A 25,962-nucleotide genomic window follows, 5' to 3' on the forward strand; every position below is an offset into this window, starting at 1 on the left:
ATATAGCAAGATATAGTTTTTTCAAGTACCTGCAGATTAGGAGTTTTTTTCTAAGAAAAAAGGAGGGGCAGGTGGATTTAACACAAGTAATATTATGGAGACAATAGAGCAAAGCGGGGTGTGCTCCATTCGGTATTTCTATGCCCAGCTAGCTGCTACGAAGAAGGACGACATGGATAGATTTGGTATTAAATGGGCTGGGAAATTAGGGATATCGTGTGAGGTGTTTCAGACGTCCTTGGAGTTAGGTTGTTCAGTTTTTTACTCTGCCCCACTACAATCGCAACATTTTAAAACGCTGTACCAACTTTATCACACGCCAGATCGCATAGCACAGTGGGGTGCAACTTCAGGGATTAGCTGTTGGCGTTGTAATGCCCTGGCTGCAGATAGTACCCACATTTTTGCGCTCTGTCCCAAATTAAGGCCTTTATTAAAGGGTATTGAGGATTTTATGGCCCACACACTTGCTTTAAATGTGACTCTAACGCCGACTGTAATTATGTTAGGAGTTAGGGGCTGTGAAGGCGTTCATAGTGAATTTTTATTTGTAGCGATGGCGGTTCTCAGGTTGTTGATTGCCAGAGTTTGGTTGGACCCCCTTCCCCCGGGTTTACAACAGTGGATTGCCTATTGCCTTATTATTGGGGACGTTTAACCTTGAAAAGGGTATATATGGGAAGAAATGTAAAAAGATAAAAAGGTGGGGAAGAAAAATTTGGGAACCGGTACATCGATGGAAGGAAAGGTCAAATGCAAACTCAGCCTGATGTATTATTAACTTGTTTAATGGTTTTCCTGTTTTCTCCTTTTTATATCGAAGGATATGTCTTGTATTAACATGTTTTTCTTGATAGTAACTTTGGTTTATTATATGTATTAAGTTATCTGTACTCTGTGTTATGTGTGTGCCAGAAAAACGTTTTGTTTTACAATAAAAATATTAAAAAAAAAAAAAAAAAAAAAGAATACCCTGGATCAAAAAGTATATCTGAGTATGTATAACTCATTGCAATATATATATATATACAGAAATCCATCATAAAAACATCGCAAACGTAAGGAGCTGTCTCTGAAGTAGATTTTATGTAATCCTACAAGGGATCCCACCCATTACGTCTACATAATACATTCTTTGTTGATCACATTGTATTTGAAATCCATTGAATGTGTCAGTGTGTTTATCATCAGTACTTATGAGTGCCTCAAAGGTGGGTATCATAAGTATTAATATCACACGGGAAACTAAGGGTAGCTGCTACTGCTTCAACCTTCAAGTATGTGTGCAGTTCTCGATCTGTATTCGGTCCATGGCTAGTACACTAAAGGATACCTATTTGGTTTCACATTTTCTGAAAGCTGAAATTCCATCACTTCCTCTTCTAAAGCAAACAACATGAATGATCCGTAACAGTTTTATTTTGTTGGAATCCTAAGTATCATGCAGAGAGCAAAAGTGAGTGGCTAAGGATAAGTATCAGCCAGGCAGCAAAAATCATTCTGGAGGCCTAGCATTTCAACAAAGTGAAGATGAAGCGATCAAGGGGCAGAAGCTATGGAGACACCGACAGAGGAGTGAGATGGAGAATGGCAATAGGAAAAAGGATGGAGTTGATGATGCCATGGATGACATTTCACGATCACAGTCTGAATCACAGACCATACCAAGCAACAGGTCTGCAATCAGCTTCACCATAGCCTGAAAAAATGGCAAGTTCCTTCATCACTTTCAAAAAGTTCATCATGAGAATACAGTTCATTTTGATGAGCTAATGTTTTTGATGTATGTTATCCTGAGTTCTCACCTGGCCGTAGAGCTGAAGAAGAAGTCTGAAGATATGCTACAGGCTCTTGGTTCTTAGCTTCCTCCCAAACATAAGAGTGGCTGGTGAAACATGTTCCGCCAATGTCTGACATAAAAGCTTGGGTGGCGATGAATGAGAAGCTTTGCTCCTTTTTATGCCTTCGTGAAACTACAACAAACCTCTCAAAAGTGCCACTGGTTTGCAGTCAGAATGGTGTGATATTTCTGTACTCTAAACCTAAATAGTTAGACTTGACTAGTGATGGGGTGCTAGACATGTCAAATATTTTGTTTAGCACTGGAATAATGACATCAGTTGCCGTGGCTAAAAAAGCCATTACAGAGAGCACTTATCCATCACCACCAAGAGATGTTGCCCCTTGGCTATGGGTCTAAAGAAATCATTTGCCACCTCCTTCCACAAAGATGAAGGCAGTGAAAAACATTTATAGCAGTTCTGGGTATTTTTCCTTTCCAAGGGCTTGGCAAACAGCATTTTCACTTGGTCTTTTTTTGAAAGGTGAAGGTCAAGTGATTGGAACCAGACCTTTGTTGTATGAGACTGTTGGTGGCAAACGTTTGGTAGCAAATATGCCTGGAGGATCTTTATGTGCCCTCATGCCTCTGTAGATATTGGGGGTAACTATATGGGTGCGCCTCAGAATTAGTTTAGTGAGTTTCTTATTATTTATGGACATATCTAAAAACCTTGACCTCTTATGACTTAACTTTGATTGTAAAGTTTGTGGATCTGTTCCAGGTCTCTACATCTGTGTGTTTCTTTAACCCCTTCCATGCTCATGACGAGCTCAGCTCGTCATGAGGTAGCCTGGAGCTGTGCTCATGACGAGCTGAGCTCGTCATGACACCAGCAAAATGGCAATTTCCAGCACAGGAGGGGAATTGCCTTAGCAGCCATAGTGATAAGGATTGAGACTTCTTGTAATGATGCATCATCTCTGTGTGCTCGTTGTGTTATCTTCTTTTTGATTGAATATGGATATGCCTGCTTAACTACATATCGCTACATTCTTCTGTAGCAACTGTAGTATCACACAAGTAATACGGAAATCCAAACAGAAAAACAGTAGAGTTCTTGTTCTTACCCAGGCTGTGGACAATGTTAAACTATTAAACTTGTAGATGGAGGCCCCAATCCTCTGAGGCATCATCATTTTTGGGTTCTAAAAATGGAAATTAAGCTTGATGATCAGTGACGAGGGTAAAGTGCTTACCGTAAAAATATAGATGTAAGTGCTTGTAGTACTAAATGACTACATCATTCAGTGGATTTCCTCGTTTATAATGTCCTGAATGCATGATGCCATGTGTATCTCTCATTAAATTTAAAGATTCTGGTGGTGCCTGTTGAAACAGATTCAGATTTTGCTCCCTGCATTTTGTTTAGGGATAGGAATAATTGGGGACACCCCAAGTTCCTCAGTGTCCTGCTTACGCAGGTTTTCAAGTTCTTGTTCAACTTGTTTTTGGAACCTGAATGGTATTCATCTGAAGTACCAAGCCACGTATGGCATTAATTCATCTATGTGGAGATGAAAATATCCCAATAATTCATCTATGTGTAGATGCAAATATCCATCTATGAGTTTTCCAGTTCCATGAAAGTCCTCAGGGAACATTCAGCCGACATCTGTGTTTGACACCTTGACAACCAATTAACTTATGACCTAATGAAGGTCTATTCTGACTGCATATCTAAGGCTGAAAGGCATCCAATTCCAGCAAGAGCCTCTACTACATAGATATCTGTTTCAATGTAGTGAGAAGTATGAGAGAGTTTTGTATGCAGCTGGGCTAGATATGTGAGGGGTTTGCATGTGCCGACAAATTAAAATACCTTTACGGAGAGTTTGGAGCATATCCATCAATAATATTTTGGGAAACTAATGGATAACAGTGAGTTTTAAACCTTTTAGAGCTGCAACACAGGTGAACACCAAATAGAAATTAAATGTCATTTTACTGGGAAAGTTGGGAGGGTCCCACAATGAATTTTACTATAAGGTTACATGCGAACTAAAGCACCAGCCAAAACTGCATGAACAAAAAGCAGACTCTGACATTGGCATACACCCCACATATTTACAGGTAGGTTGTGCAAAATGTGTTGTAGAAAAGGAGACCTTCATTAGATATCGACCAGCAAGACAGGTAAGCTTAGTGAAGGATAGGTGATTGTATGAGCCCAAATGGGTCCATTTGAGGCCTGTCGCCCCGCTGAGGACACTAGCTCCACCTTCAGTTAGAGGTGTCGTAGATGAGCAGACAGCAGCACAGCCTCTAAGGCTCTGACTGGTGGTTTCACAGTTTGTATCTAGGATACTGGTCTGATGCAGTTTCAGGGCCTGACATTAGGATGTTGATCAGCTGTCACCCCTGTCCTGGAGACAACAAATTTAGCTTATCAGTTCCTATTGTTTCCAAAGTAATCCCCACCAATTATGCTAGTGCCACCTGGTGCGGGGTCTAGTGCAATTTATTTCCTTGGTCAAAGGCGATACTGAATAGGTTGAGCCACCTGTATCTAATGTTGTTCTTGCGCAATTGGTCTGTGACTGTTATGAAGTTTTGCCTTCTGAGAAGCATTGCTCAGGCAAGATCCTGGACAAGTGTGCAGGAATAGCCCTCATACTGGATTTCATTCATGGACTAGTCTGCTTGCAGGACCTGTACTTTCCTCTTGAATTTGTGAAATTTGGCAAATAATAATAATAGTAATAATAAAAAGCATTTGTATAGCGTGCAGCTACCCCAGATGGGGTGTCCCGGCGCTATAGCAGACTGTGAACAAGGTAGAGGGCAGCACAAGACTAGTCATTCCGGCTAAGAAGCCACGTTTTTAAGGCCTTTCTAAATTCCTGTTTGGACTGCATCATGCGTAAGTGGGGAGGCAGGTTGTTCCAACATTTGGTGGTACCCACCTCAAATGTTCTCCCACCCATTCTTGCTTTCGCAAAGCTCAGTGTGGAGAGAAAGCGTTTGAGGTTGGACCTTAAAGGTCTATCTTGTTGATAAGTGTGTAGTCTCCCCCTCAGATAGATAGGTCCTCACCCTTTGTCTGCTCGAAAGGCAAACGTCAGGGCCTTAAATTCAATCCGCTTGGCTATAGGCAGGCAGTGCAGTCGCCTGAGATAAGGAAAGATGTGGTGTTGAAGCGGGACCCCGCAGACCAGTCGGGCTGCTGCATTTTGAATGATCTGGAGTTTATGGATCAGACCAAGTGATAAACCCATGTACAGGCCGTTTGCATAATCCAGGTGGGAGGTGATTAGAGCATGGAGCATGGTTTTACGGGTTGAATCTGGCAGAAAATTTATGATTTTCCTTATGGTTTTGATTTTGCCAAAACAAGCCGCCGAAACCAATTGTACATGGGTAGTGAGGGATAGATCTTTGTCCTATCTCACACCCAGATTTCTGACTGAGTCCTTCAGAATGGGTGGATCACCCAATTCTGATGGCCACCATACATTGGATGGAGGGGGCGTTGGTTGATTAAAAAACAGGACCTCTGTCTTTTCCGCATTAAGTTTTAAAAAATTGTGGTTCATCATTCAGCTATGTTTTTGAGGCATTCTTTTAGGGGGTCAAAGTTGGAGTCTGACACCCCGCTAAAAGTAAACAACAGCTAAGTATCATCAGCGTAGGATGTCATGTCACCTTAATCCCCATTTTGGTGATAAGCTCCGCCAAAGGTGTTAAATAGACATTAAAGAGAAGTGGGCTCAGGGCCGAACCTTAGGGTACCCCCCATTGCAGAGGTGTGGCAGGTGAAGTGAAGGGGTGGGTCAGGACCTGTTGGTTATGGCCGTGCAAAAAGGATGTTAACCAGTTTAGTGCTGTTCCCTGGTTGCCTATGTCCTTCAGGCGATCTAACAGGATGGGGGTGAGACACCGTCTCGAATACTGCAGATAAATCTAACAACACCAACATAGCCTTAGAGCCTCCATCCACAGCCCAGCGTATGGAATCAGCCATTTCAATCAGAACAGGTTCTGTACTGAATCCTGGGTGAAAACTGGACTGGGACTCATGCAAAAAGCTATTAGACTCGATAAACACTGCCAAATGCTGGTGTACTAGTTTCTCTAAAACTTTATTTAGGGTGCTTCCCTTAGATCCCCTGCACTCCCTGAGGCCCCACACTCACCCACAGCCAGGGACACTCCGCTGCCAGGTGCCTAATATGTCACTAGGTCGTCTCACACATACTCACTTCCCCACTCACTGCTTTCATGCAGAGCAGCACAGATCCTATGGGTGACTGCTCTGACTGGGCCTCCAAGGCCCTCTAGTCGCACCTGTCCTCAAGTTCCATGGTGCAAGGCGGCCCGTGGTCCCTTAAGCAGTTGTTGTTGTTCTGCCGCTCCTCCACTGCCTTTCCTGCAGCCATGAAGTAACCCATCTACCGCCTAGGACCACCTCACAAGATCGCCACCTCAGGGCATTTCAGGAGCGAGGGTTACAAGTCAAATGTGGTGCCCCTGGTCATGGAACTCGATCAAGAAGCAGCCATCGTAGTCCATGCAGAAGCTCCACCTCCACTACTGTAGTACTGCTTTATTGACACCCTCTTATATTGTGGTATTCTATCTGGTATAGGTGGGGGAGGTTATGATTATGGGGGCCATTACCTACAAGGGGTCAAGTGTCATTTCAGAAAGTCCCCAAAAGTATTTCCACCAACCTGATGTACATATTTGTAATTTAATGGGTAGTATCCAGTAGCGTGTATAATACAATAATTTTTTCCTTTTTCAATTATTTATTGAGTATTATAATTGCATGCCAGTGAATGAAGATTACTAGCCCACACCACCTGCCCTGAGTAGGCCTTGGACTGCTCTGCTTTGCTACCCTGATAAACCCAATAGCTGCAATGGGTCACTTGGTTCCCAGTAAGGAAATACTTGTGGACCTATTACTTGCACAGAACTCACATCCTGCACAACTGATCTCTAGATAGATAGATAGACAGTCTCCTAGCTCAAGTGTATAAATCCCTTTTAATGCTGGTACATTGTGAACATTGCCCTACCAACACTTCTCATCTGTATTCTTTATTGTTGGTTTATTTCAGAAAACATTCAGCATCCACAAGAAGAAACTGAGTGAGGAAATGGAAGAACTGCAGTTGTGGACAGCTGAGGAAACCAGTACAGCATCTGCGCTGGAGGTAAGATGAAATTCAGATCTAGTATGTGTGGAGGGTATCAGGGCAGATCAAAGAGAGATATGAAGGGTTCAAAAAGTATAGTTAGAATGAATGTGACCGGTGCTGTGATATTTACAGACAATCAGAGTAGAGAGATGAGAGACTTTGGCTTTCCATGAGAATCAAATATAGCACAGTTAGAGGTTAGAAACATTAGATACTTCTGAGAATCATTAGAAGCAACAATGGTTGCAAGACACAACTTGATCAGTTGAGAGTTACACAAAGAGAAGAGTAGGCCACACTTATGAGGCATCCTTCAGTGCTATAAAATTAAGTGATTAGTTAAGAATTAGAACTGGGTAAAATAAGTTATCCCATAAGTGTTCACTAAGGAGAGACGGACAGCAGACACAAGTGTGATTCAGTAAAATGTAGAAAGAAGTACGTCATAGCCAGAGACATATGAATGCCCTGAGAGTTACATGAAGCAGAGATCAAATTCAGAAAAATGGGTCTCCCAACAGTGTCACCGGACGCAAATCTGGAGGTCATTGACATAGGAGATGCCCTGTGAGCCACATCACAGACTCCGGAATCTGTGATGAGGGTTACAGAAATGGAAGCACCTCTTGCTCATTCACACAGTAACTAAAGGTCAGAAAAATATACAAAGTAGAACAGAAGCTAAAGAAGCAGGAATCAAAGGAATTGATTTGAGTTTGCAAAGTAACATTGTTGATTTAGTGGGAAAATATTTTTGTATCTTCCTTCCATGTGAAGCTATTTCATCAGGCACAGCTTCCATTACATTGTCACACTAGGTCCAGGTCCATAAAGGGTCAGACCACTTCTATATTTTGAGGCCCCTATCATAATACATAATGACTTTCAGGCTAAAGTTAACAAGTTTCATATTGTTTGCCCCATTTGAGCTTGAATCTCTGGTTCATACGCCTCCAGCTCTCCTCTTGGATCACTGGCACAATATTTAACACAGCAATGTCGAGATACAGAAATATTGTGTCAAAAATATTGAATACAAAAATATTGTTCCCCTTCTTATAATGGTAAGTACAAAACTATCGAAAAAACTATTGTTTCACACTAATACCATGAAAAAAATACAATATTGTATATTATTTATATATATAATACTATATATATATATATAATACTGTTGTATTTTTTTCCATGATATTAAAAACATGAAAAACATACATTATATACATTTTTTTGTAAAAAACATTGGGTGTGCGCACCGTGCGCGCACCCCATGATTTTCACACAAAATATATTTATTTTTTGCCTTGGGGGTCCTTGTGGGAACCCCTGAGCAGGCCTAGGGGGTCAGAGTGATTCTACCCTACCCCCTTTTTGAGTTCTAAAACTTCTCGAGCAAGAGCTGCATGTCCATTGGCTTTCAACACTTCAAACCAGGAAGTGTTGGCAGCCATCTTGTGCTCGGTAGACCGAGGCACAAGAAAGCAGAAAAAAAACGTGTAGAACACAGAAAGGGGGTAGAAGCACCCTGACCCCCTAGGCCTGCTCATGGGGTCCCACAAGGACCCCCAAGGGCAAAAATGTTTTTTTTTTTAAAACCCGGTATGTTTATTCAAAAATTACCCCCCAGGGGGACCAAATTGTGGGGGCATAGTGATAAAGAAGTGTGGGGGGTGCCCAATCCCCCCCCCACACTGCCCCGGGGACCGCCGACCTCCGGGGCAAAGCAACGCAGCCCCCTGGCGCATACTGGAGGCTCCTGGCGGGCTAGTTGACTCCCAGGGACCCCCAGTATGCAAGGGGAATTAGTTCCCCCTCTGCAAACGCGCCCGTGGGCTGCGCTGCAGAGAAGTGTAAAAAAGGGTGTGGCCTCATTTAACCTATCTGCAATGCAGCCCCCTGGGGAATACTGGAGGTTCCTGGTGGGCTAGTTGGCCCCCAGGGACCCCCGGTATGCAAGGGGAATTAGTTCCCCCTCTGCAAACGCGTCAGGGGGTGCGTTGCAGAGAGGTGTACAAACATTTTTTATCAATTTATATTAAAAATATGTAATGTAATTTAAAAAATAATATATCTAAAAATAAAAAAATGTATAATAATGTAGTAAATCAGTATAAAAAATATAACAATTATTACATTAAAAAATTTTCATTTACAAAACCATTGAAATTCACTGAAAAAACCATAGGTTACAGCCACGTTATAGTTAGGAATTAGCATTTAAAAAACCTTTGAAATTCACTGAAAAACCATAGGTTTTACATACGTTATAGTTAGGAATTAGCATTTTAAAAACCTTTGAAATTCACTGAAAAAACCATAGGTTTCACACCAGTTATAGTTAGCTGGTCATTTTACTCATACAAAACCTTTGAAATTCCCCTGTTATAGTTAGTTCAGCTAACTATAACTCGCGCGCCCGCAATGCACTGCTGATGATGTCACATATTACATCACTCATGACATGGTCAGTGACATCAAGGGAAGGAGCGGGCCATCTTCTTTGAGAAATTCGCGGAGATTCATCAACCGGCACCAGTTATTCCCAATAGAATGTTGCGCATTTCCTATGGAAACTAGGTTCTAACTATAACTACCTACTGGTAATATATATATATATATTTTACCTACTGGCGGTCGCCAGTAGGTAGTTATAGTTTTCTATTGTTTTCTATAGGAAATCCGCAACATTCTATTAGGGATAACTTTGGCGCCGGTTGAGGAATCTGCCTGTAATTTTCCTTAAATTTGCCTCGCTGCGCTCCGCTCCTTCTCTGAAAGTTTGGGGGGGATTCGTCAAGCGGGGGCCGAGATAAAAGGGGGTCCCAAAACGTGTTTTCCCCATGTTAATTTCCTTAGGGCGGTTGGACTCACTTTTAGCCCGAACGGCTGAATGGATTTCCACAAAACTTGGCAAAATTGTAGGGACTGGTAGGTTCATAAAAATATATATATCTGGGCGGAGCCTAACCACACATCTGATCTGATTGGCTGTCAGCACTTCATCCAAGAAGTGTTGGCAGCCATCTTGGGACCAATATACATGATAGTACCTCATTAAAAAGCATTGTTGTTAATAGAGAGTTTTAGGACTTTAGTTACATTATAAATCATTTGTTGATGGTACCATACTCATTTTAGGAGTTGTTGTGTGTTCTAAGGTGATTTTACCATGTGAAAAAGCCTTCTGCTGTGATATCATGAATCATGTTTGAAAGAAAACTAATATCTCATGAATTTCCCACTGTGGTTTGGAAGGGGATCTATAAGCTAAACTGAAAGCATATTTTCTGTAAATTCACATAATCTTTCTCAGTCATGTGAGAATGAAGTCTGACATTCTCAGTAAAACATGTACATCCAACAAGGACAGAGACTGTCAGTTGATTCCTTTGTGTTCTACTGCAGCCTCCCAGAGTGTTCTAAAGAACAACTAGAGCGCTAACAGTCCTACTTATTACAAAGGTATGGCACACCTGAAGCCATCTTGATTGGAATAAAGTGGTAACTCTTAAAACATTTAATTTAAAAAGGAACAAAATGAGGGGGTATATTTTGCCATAGAAAGTATGATTAGTGCTGCAGAAAGAAAAATTAGGGCACATTTTGAGTGACTTCTCAAATCCTCTTCAATTTCATTAAAACATTCTGACATACAGTCTCCCAAGATGGCCACCAGAGACAAAAGAGCCTAAATGTAGCCCAAATATCACCCAGATGTAGCCCAAGTATAGCCCAATGACAGAATGTCCCAGAGTGTTCTAAAGAACAACTAGAGCGCTAACAGTCTTACTTATGACAAAAGTATGGCACACCAGAAGCCATCTTGATTGGAATGAAGTGGTAAGTCTGAAAACATTTAATTTAAAAAGGAACAAAATGAGGGGGTTCATTTTGCCATAGAAAGTATGATTAGTGCTTCAGAAAGAAAAATTAGGGATCATTTTGAGTGACTTCTCAAATCCTCTTCTATTTCATTAAAAAAATTCTGACATGCAGACTGAAACATGCACTTTGAATACCAGCAGCAGACTTCCCTGGTGAGCAGTGTAGGAAGGTACCTCCTGACTATGGTTGCCCCCAACTTTTTGCCCTGTGTTTTAGCTGGTTTTGGACATAGTCGACCTGGGACCCTGCCAATCAGGACCCAAGGCCTACTGCTCTCTCTTTAAAATGGATTCCATGTACCCTAGGTACATTTCCAATTGGTGCTGGGCCACCTTATCAGACCCTGTAACTCAGGGCATAGGTGTACCCAGGGCTGCCAGGGGCTGCAGCATGTATTATGCCACCCCTGGCTGGCCTCTTAAATTTGACACAACTGGCTGCATGACAGCTGGGGCAAAGTCGTGTAAACACGCTTTGCTGTAGGTGTAGTATACCTATACCTAACCCTAAAATGGACACACAGATTCCTATCAGTCACTCCTATGGCAGGCCTTGACAATCCTGAAGGCAGAGTGCTTGGAATCGTGTGAGATGGTGCTCTGGCATGAGCTGAGCCTGTCTGCAGCTTGCGGAACCAAGTCCTAATAGCTGTTCCATGATATCGCATACCATATACTCTTAAGTGCATTATAATCCTCGCGGTTAAATGCTAACTTTGGTATTGCTTTATCAAAACATGTCGAGTAAGGTGTCATACGAATTGGAATACTAACCCCTCGCCAATTCTGGCAACGGGGTTAGCATTCCACCCTTCTAGAGGGACACGACATGTATGTAACTGTGAACCCCGGTTAAAGTCAACTGAAGCCTCAGCTCCACAAAATGGATGCTGCCACCACAGACACGAGTCTGACCCCCTGTAGCTGGGAGTCCTTCCAGCGAGGGGAGCCTGGACAAAGGGTTTCCTGTCAGGGGCGGTGCTAGCACCGTCCCAGACATGGTTTTGTGTATCCTGGGTAGGCAGGGCTTTTCAGGAAGGTGACGGCTGAGTGGCACCCCGGTGCTCACTACGCATAGGCCGGTCAGAACCAGTTCCAGGGGCACACCAGCCCCTGGCCTGGGGAAGTCCGGCATGGCTGAGGGGTGTAACCACCCCCCACCTAGTCCCACCCATAGGCAGGACCTAGTCACCGGGTCAGCCCCCTTTTTTAGTATAAAGATGGGAGCGGGCCCCCTGTTCAAATTAGATCATCTTTGGAATCAAGACACGACTTTCTTCGAAAGGACTTCACGATTTCTTCATCAAGATTCTCCCTTGTGGCTAAGGAGTAGTCACCCTGCATCAAGCGGGCACCATCCTAAAGAACACTGCGGTCTGCTGCAAGTCCTTCATCACGAATCCGACGACCCAGCTCGACGAGACCCGGCTTCCCTGGCACCTCTGACCTCTACTCACCTCTACAGCAAAGCTGAGAACCGTGAGTGCGACGAGACCTCGAGGGACCGACGATCGCCAAGACTGCACGACATCTTTACAACAAGCCCACCGTGTCCTCCACTGGTGAGTGCTTTGGGGTCCGAGAAGCCCCGACCCTGCGCAGCTCCAGCACCCAAGATCAGCCTCCCTGCATCTCCACGATCTGCGTGGGGCCCTTCTGCTGTTTGCTGTGCACCGTGTTGTTTGGCTACTAGCCGGCTGGCTTGTGGCCTTCTGAACGACGCCCGACGACATCACTGCTGCTGGTCTGGTTGCTCCAGACTGGCCCTTGCTTCCTTCTTGAAGAGAGGCACCCCGGACCCTCCTGGTCCACTCCAGACGCCATTTTAGGTCCACCGCGTGGGCTTGAATTTGCCAAGGCTTTGTTGCCCAATCCTGGGTCCAGCGACGCCGACAGCTTCTATCTTCGTGGGACAGCTCGATCCTCCTTCCTGGTCGCCGACAACGCCTCCTGGTCCGTGAGATCACCGAGCCCAGCGTCACCCACACGCCTTGTCGAGGTGGCTACCATCCGGTGCCCTCCTGGTGCCCACTGACTACTGGCTAGTAGTCTCGAACTTGGTCCCCTCTGCTTTCAGGTGTCATCTTCCATCGATCCAGGCTTGGATCCACCGAACTTTCTTCACTGGTCGCCTGCCAGCAACTTCTTTCTTCCAGGCTCCTGGTCCGTCAACGAGGATTCCCGACGTCTTTTGAGTCCTATGCAGCTGCAGCCCCTGGGCTAGGTAACTTCGGCATTTCGGTGCCCCAGCATAGCCTCACTATCCAAGGGTCAGAATCTACTTTCGTTTTCTCCCTACCAGGTCGGGTTCGCCCGAGAACACTAACTTTGCAAATTCTAGCTACCATAGACTTTGTCCCGCATCTCGCGTGAGAGTGCACACACTGCACCCGAGTCCCCTGGGTCTCCTAGAAGTAATCTAACGATTCTATAGTCAAGTCCTAGCGATTCCAAAGCCTATTAGTACTGTACTTACCTACTAGTAATTTCGCATTCCACTTTTCAAGTATATGGTTTTCCGTGCCCCTCGGGCATTTGTATATACTGTGCTAACTTAAGTATTTTTGTAAGAGTTTTGGTTTGTGCTTAGTACCCTGTCCTCATAAAGAGTACAGGGCTGTTGTGATTCTTAATAAATAACTGTTTATTTTCATAACACTTGTGTGGTGTCCTTTCACTTGGTGTTCAAGGGGTATATGTGGTATAACAGCTGGCTTAACACGCCCTCTCGAGTCTTTAGCCTTAGACTGCTCGTATCCACGCTACTAGGATAGCTGCTCTATAAGGTTGACTTACAACCAATCATCAATAAGGGTTGCTGGACTGATACATAGTGTTCACTAGAATAGTGACCACTGCATATCAGGCCACCTTCTCACAAGCAGTAGCTTTACTACAGTGATCTAATGAGCGACTAGAGTGCTAACATTCAGAATTTATGGCAAATGTGTCACACATCTGAATGCCTTCTTGATGGAACCAAAGTAAACAAGCATTGAAAATGCAATAGATCTCGCCCTCGTTTAAACTAAAGCCATTCTGTTTGTAATGAGGTGGCTTTTTAGCTTTGCTTGTATTAGTGTTTTTTAAACTTTCATGTAAATAGCATGCATCTGTATGCATATATGTATATGTATGCATGCATTTATATTTGTATTTATATAGATATACAGATGATATATGTTTATATATGTATGTATATTACCTACTGGCGGTCGCCAGTAGGTATATATAGTTAGGATTTTTTCTCTATGGGATTTCTGAAAATTCTATCTCGAATAACTTTGGCGTTTGTGGACGGAATGGGCTGAAATTTTCAGGAAGATGGAACATTTTGTTTCTGAGCAGCTCCTGGAAATTTGGGGGTGTTTCGTCAAGGGGGGGCCGAGAAAAAAGGGGGGTCCCAAAACGCGTTTTTCCCATTCATTTTTCCATAGGGCGGTTGGACTCACTTTTAGCTCGAACAGCTGAATGGATTTACACGAAACTTGGCAAAATTGTAGATATGGTTTGCCCGACGTGCCTTTGCTATGTCTCAATATATGTGCTCCAGTGGATTTTGAGAAATTAACGTTCAAAAAAATATATATATCTGTGACAGCGTCCCGGTTAGCGCCCCGGTTCGCGTACCAGACGCGTAACGGAACTTTGCGAGGAGAAGCGGATTGGCTATCGGGTGTCTGTAAACATTCTAAGCACTCCGGAGCGGCCGCCATCTTGTGTCTCGGTAGGATCGAGACACAAGATGTGGCCAAAACAAAGGGCGAAATGACCATAAGGGGTAGGGTAGACCCCCCCTGACCCCTTAGGTTTGATGTGGGGGCTTTAAAAGGGCCCCGCGGGGCTAAAAAAAAAAATCATTTTTTTTGCGTGGGGTGCGCCCGGTACGCGCACCGGTAAGCGGTCCGGGGAGCGTACTATGGGGAAAAAAGAATGAAAGACTTTTCAAATATTGTATGTTTATTGATTGTTCATTTTGTTGTTGTTTTTTTATTTTTTATTTAAGTAGCAACATATAGGTACCAATGCAGAGTCAAAAAATTAAGAAACACCGTCTCCTTTGGAGTTATCTTGCATGTTGTTTCAGAAGTTATTGTGGTATATGGAATTCATATCATAGTGTGTCAGGAAAGCAGAAACAATATGGAGGCAGGAGATGATAAAGAGATGTTAAATGCACATTGGAGATAATATAGTTGGAGAAAGGAAGTAACTATGAGCAAACTTACTATGTAACACAAAAATGTTGCACAGTATATTTTAATTCTCACTTTATATTACATGTTTTGGGGTACTTTTTCAGCATTTTCAAATAAAAAAAAGAATAATGTCTCAAAAATTTTTAACTTATAAAATTTAAATTTATTGTTCAGATTTTTCAAAATCTATAAGAATTTGTAACATTAATTCATCAGATATGTCCTCCTTTTCATTCCATGATTCACATTCATCAACACTTAATTAATTCTTCGTCTAAAGTGTCATCCCAAAAGTCTTTTTCTTCGTTTTCTTCGTTAGGATTGTTTTCAATCTTAATTTGAAATGAAATTTTATTTTCATTCTGTTGTGCTTCCATTTTCTTGCTGTAAATTGCATAAAAAATAAATATATCAGTAGAGATAGGGGACTGTTGGGTTTAAGTTCAGACAGGTACTTGTGAGTTTATAACAGAGAAGATATCTTTGGGCACTGTATGGTTTCAGGCAGGAAGTAGAACTATTAAAAAGTGCCTGTGAAGAAGCCTAAGCAAATTCATAATTATACCACAGAAGCCTAAATCAATCCATAATTATAATAAACTAGCCTTTTTCAATGTCTAACTCTTACAGAGGGACAGTATATAACTATCTGAAAACGTTTTCCAAAATTAATTTAAAGTGCATAACATAGTTCTCCTTTCAAATTTATAAAATTACATCTTACCTTTCAAAAAGAAGTTTAAGTTGTCAGTGAAAATGCTCTTGAAATGCACTTCAGGAAGTATTATTCAAAATGGCTGTGTTTCTCTCTCTTTCTTTATACATATTCAGGTACATAACCAATCAAATGTCATGAAATAAAAGTAGAAAATCAAAGTAACATTTTAATTGGTTGTCAATTCTAACACTTCATATGTGTTTTTGTCATGTAATTTACCTCAGGATATTTAGTCAGGCCTACAGCATACATTTCTCAATGGAATTCCATCAAATTTTGGTAAATGGTAGGGACTGCTATGTAGTAGGGCCTATTCTATATGTGATGAAAGTGCCTCCAGTGGTTTTTCTGTAAATTACTTTCCCCCCTTTTTTAAGCGTGCGCTTCCCGGTGCGCTCCCCGGTACGCGTACCGGCAGCGTAACGGGAGTCCGCCATCTTGTGTTTCGGTCGAATTTAATCACAAGATGGAGGAAAAACAATGTGGGAAATGGGTGTAAGGGGGCACGGGAGACGCATCCTGACCCCCTAGGTTTTCTGAGGGTGGTTGAGGAGGCCCATATATGCGAAAGAATTTTTTTTTTTTTAATTTTCGCGTGGTTAGCGTCCGGTTCGCGTACCGGGGAGCGAACCCGGAAGCTCACCAAAGAGAAAAAAGAATGAGAGTTTAAAAAACTTATGGAAATTTTTATAAATGGGAGGTAGTTCTGAAAAGAACTGTTTTTTTTATTTTTGTAGTTTTATATATTTTTTTAATTTTCTGAACATTTTTTGATTTTTTTGTTTTTTGTGTTAAAAAAAGGCAACAAACTTAAAACAAAGAATTATAAATGGCTCAACAGGAGCAAAAAAAAGAAATTAAGTATTGTTTTTTCTTACTGCAATTATGTTTCTCCATTCTGTTGTTGATTGTGGTGATATTTTTATCACCAATACAAAGTATTGCCCCACAAAATATACAAATAAATTTCAAATCTCCAAAATGTTCTTGTGTGTTGAGGACCATGTTGACTCCTTCAGGTCTGGATTGAGTGGCTTGTCCAGTGGAGGTACTGGGTAAAGGATTTGAAAGGTTTTGGGCAAGTTCAGTATTTTGAGCCTGTGCCAAGTTGTTAGGGTGCCTTTGAAACATATGCTTGAGCATAGTTTCCTTCACACAACTGAATTTTTTTGTGGCATTGTCGTGGGAGAGTATAAAACCACAAATCAAGCAGGTCACTTTAGGTGAATTTATTTTTTTCTGACCTGTAGTTATGTGCAAAAAAGGCCAGATAAAGTGGTGTTTGATTTCTGTTTGGGGGGGGATCCTCTGGCAGGAAGTGCCTCTCCTGCTCCTTCTCCTCCTCCTCTTCCTCATCCTCCTCTTCTTGACCACAAAAGTACTGTGGTGGTGGTCCTTGCTGTGGTGGAGGTGGTGGTGGTGGTGGTGCACCAGCTGAAGTAACAACACTAGCCATTGTTCAAGTCCAAAATGGCTCTTCCTCTCTCTTCTCCAAAATAGGTCTACCTCTCTCAAAGTAGAAAGTAAGAATGAGGAAAAAAGGAGGGGTTCTTCATCATTTGGAAAAAAAAATGTTCTGAACCAATGAAAAGTGTTATTTTCAGGTCACATGTCTCGTTGAGCTTACTTTACCCTCTCCGGGCCGCGCCTCGGAACGCTTCCTGGTACGCGAACGCAGCGCGTCATAGGATGCATCACGCGACTTCGCGATACGTCACTCTTGCGCGACGGGTCATAAGACGCATCACGCGGCTGCGTGATACGTCACGCTTACGCGACGCGTCACGATGTTGTGTTCGATCGCGGCAGTTGCGCTAACGGAACGTTTCCCGGTGCGCGGACCGGGTCGCGGTACCAAATTAAGCTAACGGGAAGCTACCCGGTGCACGGACCAGTAGCGAAACAAAAAAAAATAATAATAAAAATATATAAACAAAATAAAATTAAAATAGATACATAAAATATATTTTTCCGTTAAAAAAAGAATATATTTTACAGCTACAGATATTAGCTTTTAAAAAACCAATGAAATTCATTGAAAAAACCGTATATATAGTTAGGAATTTGCATTTACAAAACCTTATTTTACTCACACAAAACCATTGAAATTCGCATATATGGTTAGTTGCAGTAACTATATATCGCGCACCCGCAATCCACTGATGATGAAGTCACATATTACATCATTCATGACATGGTCAGTGACATCACTGATGACAACTCAAATGACATCACTGACGACATCACTGATGACATCATTCATGTGATAATACGATGAACCTCTTCAGACTCTAATATAACCTTAGATACACTCAGTGTAAACAGACACTCACAGATTGTCACTCATCCATGAAGTTACTCATACACCTAGTCAGTCATGCAAAGAATCAATCACACCTCCATTTCCTCAACTATACAGTTATACACGCCTTACTTATTCAAACATATTCTAACACATATTTACTCTCTTATACAATCACTGATACAACTTTTCAATGATCCATGCAGCCACTCACACATTCACTAGCTCTTATACACAGTAATTTATATATGTCAACTCTCACATGTACTGTGTTTTACATATGTACTTACTTTGACATGTAGCACTGAGCTATCCATTCACTCACCAATACACTCATGCACACAGTCAACCACCCATACAGCTGTTTCCACATGCAGTTTTGAACCCATACATCTAGTGAATCAACTGTTCACACATCTATGCACAGAGTCACACACCTCCCAGCCACCCACATACACACACTCACTCTCCCATACAAATACTTGGGCAACCAATCAATAATCCATATAGTTACTCATATAGCTACTGATCAACACATGCAGCAGTTTACAGAACAACAGATATAATGATGCACAAATTAAGACAGTTTAGTCACTAGCCCATGCACTCAGTGAGACACATTTAATCACGCTCTCATACAGTCAGTCATGCACCTACTAAATACTTCATCCAGACACTTATACATCCACTCATTCTTCAATATGTAAGACATATTTTTACTTTACAGAAACATACAGTCACTGGATGATGTCATCAGTGATGTCATCAGTGATGTCACTGACCATGTCATGAATGATGTAATGTGTGACATCATCAGCAGTGGATTGCGGGTGCGCGATATATAGTTACTGCAACTAACTATATATGCGAATTTCAATGGTTTTGTGTGAGTAAAATAAGGTTTTGTAAATGCTAATTCCTAACTATATATGGTGTATAACCTATGGTTTTTTCAGTGAATATATATATATATATATATATATATATATATATATATATACATACACATACATATATATAAATGCATATGCATATATATATGCATATATATGTGTATATGTGTGCGTGTAGAGAGAGGTAGAGAGGTAGAGGTGTTGAGGTAAAGAGGTAGAGGTGGAGAGGTAGCGGTAGAGAGGTAGAGACTAGTAGAGAGAGAAGTAGAGAGAGGTAGAGAGGTAGAGAGTAGAGAGTGAGTAATAGAGAGTAGAGAGTGAGTAGTAGAGAGTAGTAGAGAGCATAGCAGAAAGTGAGTAGTAGAGAGTAGTAGAGTGAATAGTAGAGTGAGTAGTAGATAGTAGTAGAGGGTGTATAGTAGAGAGTAGTAGAGAGTAAGTAGTAGAGTGAGTAGTAGAGAGCAGTAGAGAGTGAGTAGTAGAGAGTAGTAAAGAGTGAGTAGTAGAGAATGAGTAGTAGAGAGTGAGTAGTAGAGAGTAGTAGAGAGTGAGTAGCAGAGAGAGAGAATAGTAGAGAGTGAGTAGTAGAGTGAGTAGTAGAGACTAGTAGAGAGAGAGTAGTAGAGAGTGAGTAGTAGAGAGTAGTAGAGAGTGAGTAGTAGAGAGAGAGTAGTAGAGAGAGAGTAGTAGAGAGTGAGTAGTAGAGAGTGAGTAGTAGAGAGAGTAGTAGAGAGAGAGTAGTAGAGAGTGAGTAGTAGAGAGTGAGTAGTAGAGAGTAGTAGATAGTGAGTAGTAGGGAGTGAGTAGTAGAGAGAGTAGTAGAGAGTAGTTGAGTAGTAGAGAATGAGTAGTAGAGAGTGAGTATTTGAGAGTAGTGGAGTAGGAGAGAGTAAGTAGTAGAGAGTAGTGGAGAATATTCCAAAGTTTGGCACAGCACCACTTGCACAATAAGTCCAATCAAATCATATCACTTAGAGTCCTTATTGAAGCACTGAATCTTGGTGTATATTCAAATGCTTTTATTTTCCTTAAGTTTATGTACCACAGCCAGCCGAAACGTTTCGTTCTGTACAACAGAACTTCTTCAGGGCGTTCTTATTTCCTTCAAGTTATGTCGGTATCCTGTTGTCAAATAACTAGATATTTCTTCCAAATGTTAGACGAGACGTAAGTACATTCTTATTCAAAGTGACTAGGTATCAATTTTACCCACACAATTCGGGCAGACTTGAGTAATTTATAGCATCCTCAAAGTCAGTCTTTCAAAAATTCCAAAGTATAGGACATGATTATCCAAATCCAAATGTTTCTCAAGAAAAGTCATTTTCAATCGTTCGGAATATCGGTGTTTGGGCAGATATGACCCAGGGACCCCCAGTATGCAAGGGGAATTAGTCCCCCCTCTGCAAACGCGCCAGTGGCCTGCGTTGCAGAGAGGTGTAAAAAGGGGCATAGCCTCATTACACCTCTGTGCAATGCAGCCCCCTGGCGCATACTGGAGGTTCCAGGTGGGCTAGTTGGCCCCCAGGGACCCCTAGTATGCAAGGGTAATTAGTTCCCCCTCTTCAAACATGCACGGGGGCTGCGTTGCAGTGAGGTGTAAAAAAGGGTGTGGCCTCATTACACCTCTCTGCAATGCAGCCCCCTGGCGCATACTAGAGGCTCCTGGTGGGCTAGTTGGCCCCCAGGCACCCCCAGTATGCAAGGGGAATTAGTTCCCCCTCTGCAAACGCGGCAGGGGGCTGCATTGCAGAGAGGTGTAACAAGGGGCATAGCCTCATTACACCTCTGCAATGCAGCCCCCTGGCGCATACTGGAGGTTCCAGGTGGGCTAGTTGGCCCCCAGGGGCCCCCAGTATGCAAGGGGAATTAGTTCCCCCTCTTCAAACATGCACGGGGGCTGCGTTGCAGAGAGGTGTAAAAAGGGGCGTGGCTTCATTACACCTCTCTGCAATGCAGTCCCCTGGCGCATACTGGAGATTCCTGGTGGGCTTTCAGGTCTAATATAGTTAGGAATTAGCATTAAAAAAACCTTTGAAATACACTGAAAAAAACATAGGTTTCAGGCCTTATATAGTTAGGAATTAGCATTTAAAAAACCTTTGAAATTCACTGAAAAAACCATAGGTTTCACACAAGTTATAGTTAGCTGGAAATTTTACTGACATAAAACCATTGAAATTCCCACGTTATAGTTAGTTGGACTCACTATAACTTGCGCGCCTGCAATGCACTGCTGATGACGTCACATATTACATCACTCATGACATGGTCAGTGACATCACTCATGACATCACTGATGACACCATCCAGTGAATGTGTGTCTTTCTGAAAAATAAATATGTTTTATATATGTATATGTAAAGGCCGATGGAAGAATAAATGTTTAAATAAGTGTCTAAATGGATGTTTTTTAAAAAAAAAAAAATGATTGGTTAACTGGCTTATTAAGTGTATCTTAGTGAATACATATATTAGCGAGTATTGTTTAAATATTTAAATGCTTGTATCAGTGTTTCACTTTGTGTATAAGTGGCTGCATGGGTTGGTGAGTAGCTACATGTGTGTGTATATGTGTTATTAGATGTTTTTTTTAGTATCAGTATGAATGTCTGTATGGTTTGGTGGTGGTGTTACTTAGCACATAGATGCATCAATGAGTAACTCACTGTTTGTATGTGTTTTGAAGACAGCATATGTGCAGGACTGTATGGGTGGATGAGTGTGTATATGTGTGGTTTAGTGAGTGTATGACTGTCTCACTAGTGTCTTTATGTGTAACTGCATATGATTTAATCTAGTATATGTTATGTTATGTTATGTTAGTGTCATTTATTTTGCGCACAGATGCTCCAGCTAAGGAGCGTCCTGGCGCAAGGAAAAGGTGAACATAACACAACGCAAAAGGAAACAGAAAAGTGAATAAAAGGTGAATTAAAACAGGTGAGTTTTCACGGCCCTACGAAATGCTAATAGATCCTCTAACAGGCGGATTTCTAAAGGGAGGGAATTCCAGAGAGCCGCAGCTCTCACACGGAAAGAGCGACCGCCCATCCGGCTAAGCATGAAACGCGGGACAACCGCAAGGGATTGCCCAAGCGATCTAAGGGAGCGAGTCGGGACATAGGCGGACAAGAGATTATTGAGAATCTCACGTGCCGACCCTTTTAAAATTTTAAAAGCAAGGCTAAGGGCCTTAAAATGGATTCGACTTTTGATCGGTAACCAATGTAGGGACCGCAAGGTATTGGAAGTGGGACAGGACCTTGGCAGACCCACCACTGCTCTCGCAGCCGCATTCTGTACGCGCTGCAAGCGAACGATCTCAGATTGATTAACTCCCAGCAGGAGCGAGCTGGCATAGTCCAGCCCGGAGATGATCGTCGCTTGGATAACCAACTGTCTCGTTGGAGCATCAAAAAATTTGAGCACCGGCCTTAGCCCACGCAGGACACCAAAACAGCATGCCGCCACTCTCTTAGTGAAACAGAGGGTGTGATCTAGCCACACTCCCAGGTTTCTAAGTTCCATCACTGGTGTAGGGGCCGGCCCTAACTCAAGAGGCCACCAGCTGTCCCCCCAGCGATCCGCTCCCCTCCCCACGATCATCACCTCAGTTTTCTTCGCGTTCAGCTGGAGACAGCTGTTATTCATCCAGCTGGCCACCTCTCTCAGCCCATTTCGGAACCTGGGGGCATCCTGATCGACATCCCCGCTGATCGTGACCGCTAGCTGCGTGTCGTCGGCATAGGAGACCATGGTTAGGCCCCACTGCCTGGCGACGTCAGCTAGCGGCCGCACGTACAAGTTGAAAAGCGTGGGACTCAGCGAGGAGCCTTGAGGGACCCCCAGGTCCAGCTGATGGTATTTGGACTGAAAAGGAGGGGTGGCAACGCAGAAGGAGCGATCGCTAAGAAAGGAACGGAACCACTGCAGAGCAGAGCCACAGATGCCAATGTCCTCCAGGCGGTGCAGAAGGATGCGATGGGGGCAGCGCTAAGGTCTAATAAAATAAGCGCTGCCGTTTGACCTGCATCCAACACAGTCCGCAGGTGTTCTACCATTGCCAGAAGGGCGGTCTCCGTGCTGTGACCAGCACGGAACCCATTCTGCGTGGGATCGAGGACGTTGGCCCGGGCCATATGCTCGGAGAGAGCCAGGTTGACGTGAGCCTCCATGACTTTGGCCGGCCAGGGAAGCAATGAAATAGGGCGGTAGTTTTCCGGTTTTAAAGGATCCAATGATGGTTTTTTCAGGATCGGAGAAACCACCGCCTGCTTCCACTTGGCAGGAACTGTACCTGAAGTCAAAGAAAGGTTAATCAGCGAACACACTACAGTGCGCCCCTGAAAAGAAGGATCTCTAAAGAGGGCAGGTCTGAGCGGGTCCGCAGGAGAACCGGACTTGACTCGTTGTGCCCACTTAACAAACCCATCCCAGGAAAGAGTAGGGAGAGAGTGTAATGCCGGGCAACTACGAGGGCCGTTCAGAGGAATGGAGGGCAGCGTCGTACTGGGGAACGACTGATAGATGGTCTTGACTTTCTCCAAGAAGAAAGCGGCCAAGGTCTCACAATGGGAGGTAGAACCATCCACTTGCGGATCCGCTCTCTTAGCCAACAGATTTTTAAGGGCTTTGAAGATAGTCTTAGATGGGTTGAGGCTGTTGCGGAACTCCGTCGCGTAGAACGCCGCACGGGCTCTACAAATGGCTCGATGGTAGAGCTTGACGGAAGTCAAATACGCGTTTTTTTGACGGCATCATACGTCTTCCGCCACTCTCTTTCTGCCCGTCTACATGAGCCCTTCAGAGCGCGGAGAGCACTGTCATACCAAGGACTCGACTGCCTGGAGCTGGATTTACTTGAGATAATGGGCACCAATACGTCAAGCGCCTTAGTAATCCAGCTGCGAACTGGTCGTAGCCCGAGGTGGCGTTAAGCAGAGGGCCTAATGGCTCTACAGCCAAGATGTGATGTAGGTCCTCTAGTCTAAGCTTATTCCAGTGACGCCGAGGGATCCACTTAGGAGATGGAATAGTGGGGGTTTCGGGGAGAGGTAGCCAGGCGGACACCAAGAAATGGTCGGTCCAGCCCACTGGAGAAATAGCCTGGACTTGGACATCCGCTAAGTTGGTAAAAAACGGGTCCAAAATGTGACCAGCCACATGTGTAGGTTGAGTAACAAGTTGGGTCAGCTGAAGGGCCTCCAGATCCGCCAGAAAACCACTGATAGCCGAGGTCTGTTGATTGTGAAAATGGAGGTTAAGGTCACCTAAGATGGAAAAATTGGCGCAGTCGCTAGCTAGCGTACTAACCGCCTCAGGGAAAGCTCCCCTGAATGTTACATCACTGCCTGGGGGGCGGCACACGACCATCCCAGACAGCGTGAACTGGGGACTGATGGTGATCTTAAACAGGGCGCTTTTGCACCCAGCAATATGCAGACCCGTCCAAGTGCACGCAAAAGCAGATTTTATAGCTAAGGCGATACCTCCACCTCTGGACAGGCGGTTCCACGTAAAAAGTGAATATCCTGGGGGGCAGGCCAAGTTAATTATGGCTACGTCTGTGTCCTGGAGCCAGGTCTCAGTGATGACAAACAGATCTGGCTCCTCATCAGTGATAAGGTCCATAATAGACAGGTGATGTTTTACCAGGGAGCTGGTATTGAGGTTTAATATCCGCAGACCATGAACAAAACAATTGCTCAGCAGAGGCAAACTTATGCCTTCCCGTGGAGCTGCAGAGATGTCATAGTCCCGAATACCCACTGGCTGGTCAAGCGACCATCCCTTGCAGTCACATTGATAGGGGCCACACAACGGATGGTTCGATGCTGAAACGCACCGCGGGAGAGACTGCCCAATCGCCCGGAGCAAAGCACTGGTGTAAACAATCATCCTGCCTCCCAAAAGGTGCCTACCGGGAGGGGCCCGCTGCGCCCTGCGCGTCCTTAGCGCGGACGGGCGCAGACGGGCAGGACTCTGGCAAGACTCCGGCTAGCGACGGCGTCCGGCTGCGCGTTCCCGCTGCGCGTATGTGAGTATTGATGTATATAAGTGAGTACATGTGAGAGTGAGAGATTGAAAGAGTTCCTGCTTAAATAAGTATGTGTTTCTATAAGTGATTGTTTAAGAGAGTAAGTATGTGTAAGTTTCCTTAGAAGTAATGTGCTAGTGTGTGTATAGTTGTATATGCAAATAAATGGATGTTCAATAGTTTATTTGCATGTGTGAGTATGTGTGTGAGTAACTTGGATGACTGTCACTGTGTAACAGGATGTATATGTGTATCACTACATATGATAAGTGAGTATATGTATGAATGACTATATAGAACTGTTGCTGAATGAGTGGATGTGTATATAGATGGTGGAATTACTGAATTGGTTGTTGTAACTGGTATGGGTATCTCCATTTATTTTGAAAATGTTAGTTTCTATTTTTGAATATGTGTTTCAAGGGTTACATTACACTGAAAGGAGGTCTGTCACTCTGTCACAAGGATGTCGTATTCTAATCTAGGACCCCGATCAATACTGTGACCTTATGTCCCTATAGGGCTATAATCCATTTGTGCCCCTTGTAGGAGAGTAGGGTCTGCTATCCTATGGTCACCCCAAATTTTTGCTTTTTGCTTCACTGGTTTATGACTTAATGTGGCTGTGGGCCTGCTAATCAGACCCACAGCCTGCTGTTCTCTCTCTAAATTACTGCCAATGCACTCTAGGTGCATTACGAATTGGATACTGGTTCACCTTATTGGCCCCTGTAACAGTGTACCCTAGGTACCCAGGGCATAGGTGTTTCCAAGGCCTACCAGGGGCTGCAGCATGTATTGTGCCACCCCTGGCCTGGCCTCCATATTTGACACAACTGGCTGATCACTCAGCTGGGGTAAGTTGGTGTAACCACCTCTTACTTAGATATAGTATCCCTATATCTAACCCTAAACTGGACACATATGTTCCTATCAGCC

At 43.4% G+C, this 25,962-nt stretch overlaps 1 protein-coding gene across 1 annotated transcript in view; it reads left to right on the top strand.

Annotated features, from left to right (window-relative positions):
* Nucleotides 1-25,962, top strand: part of LOC147668903 (E3 ubiquitin-protein ligase TRIM17-like) — a gene marked incomplete at its 5' end in the record, with an annotated part of 400,957 nt that overhangs the window by 129,571 nt on the left and 245,424 nt on the right. The window contains one exon of the mRNA XM_086948368.1: nucleotides 6,907-7,002. Coding sequence (XP_086804494.1) covers nucleotides 6,907-7,002 — 96 coding nt within the window. The remainder of the gene's footprint in view (nucleotides 1-6,906; nucleotides 7,003-25,962) is intronic.

This window comes from Lissotriton vulgaris, unplaced genomic scaffold, assembly GCF_964263255.1.
Source record: "Lissotriton vulgaris unplaced genomic scaffold, aLisVul1.2 SCAFFOLD_1102, whole genome shotgun sequence".
NCBI lineage: Eukaryota > Metazoa > Chordata > Amphibia > Caudata > Salamandridae > Lissotriton > Lissotriton vulgaris.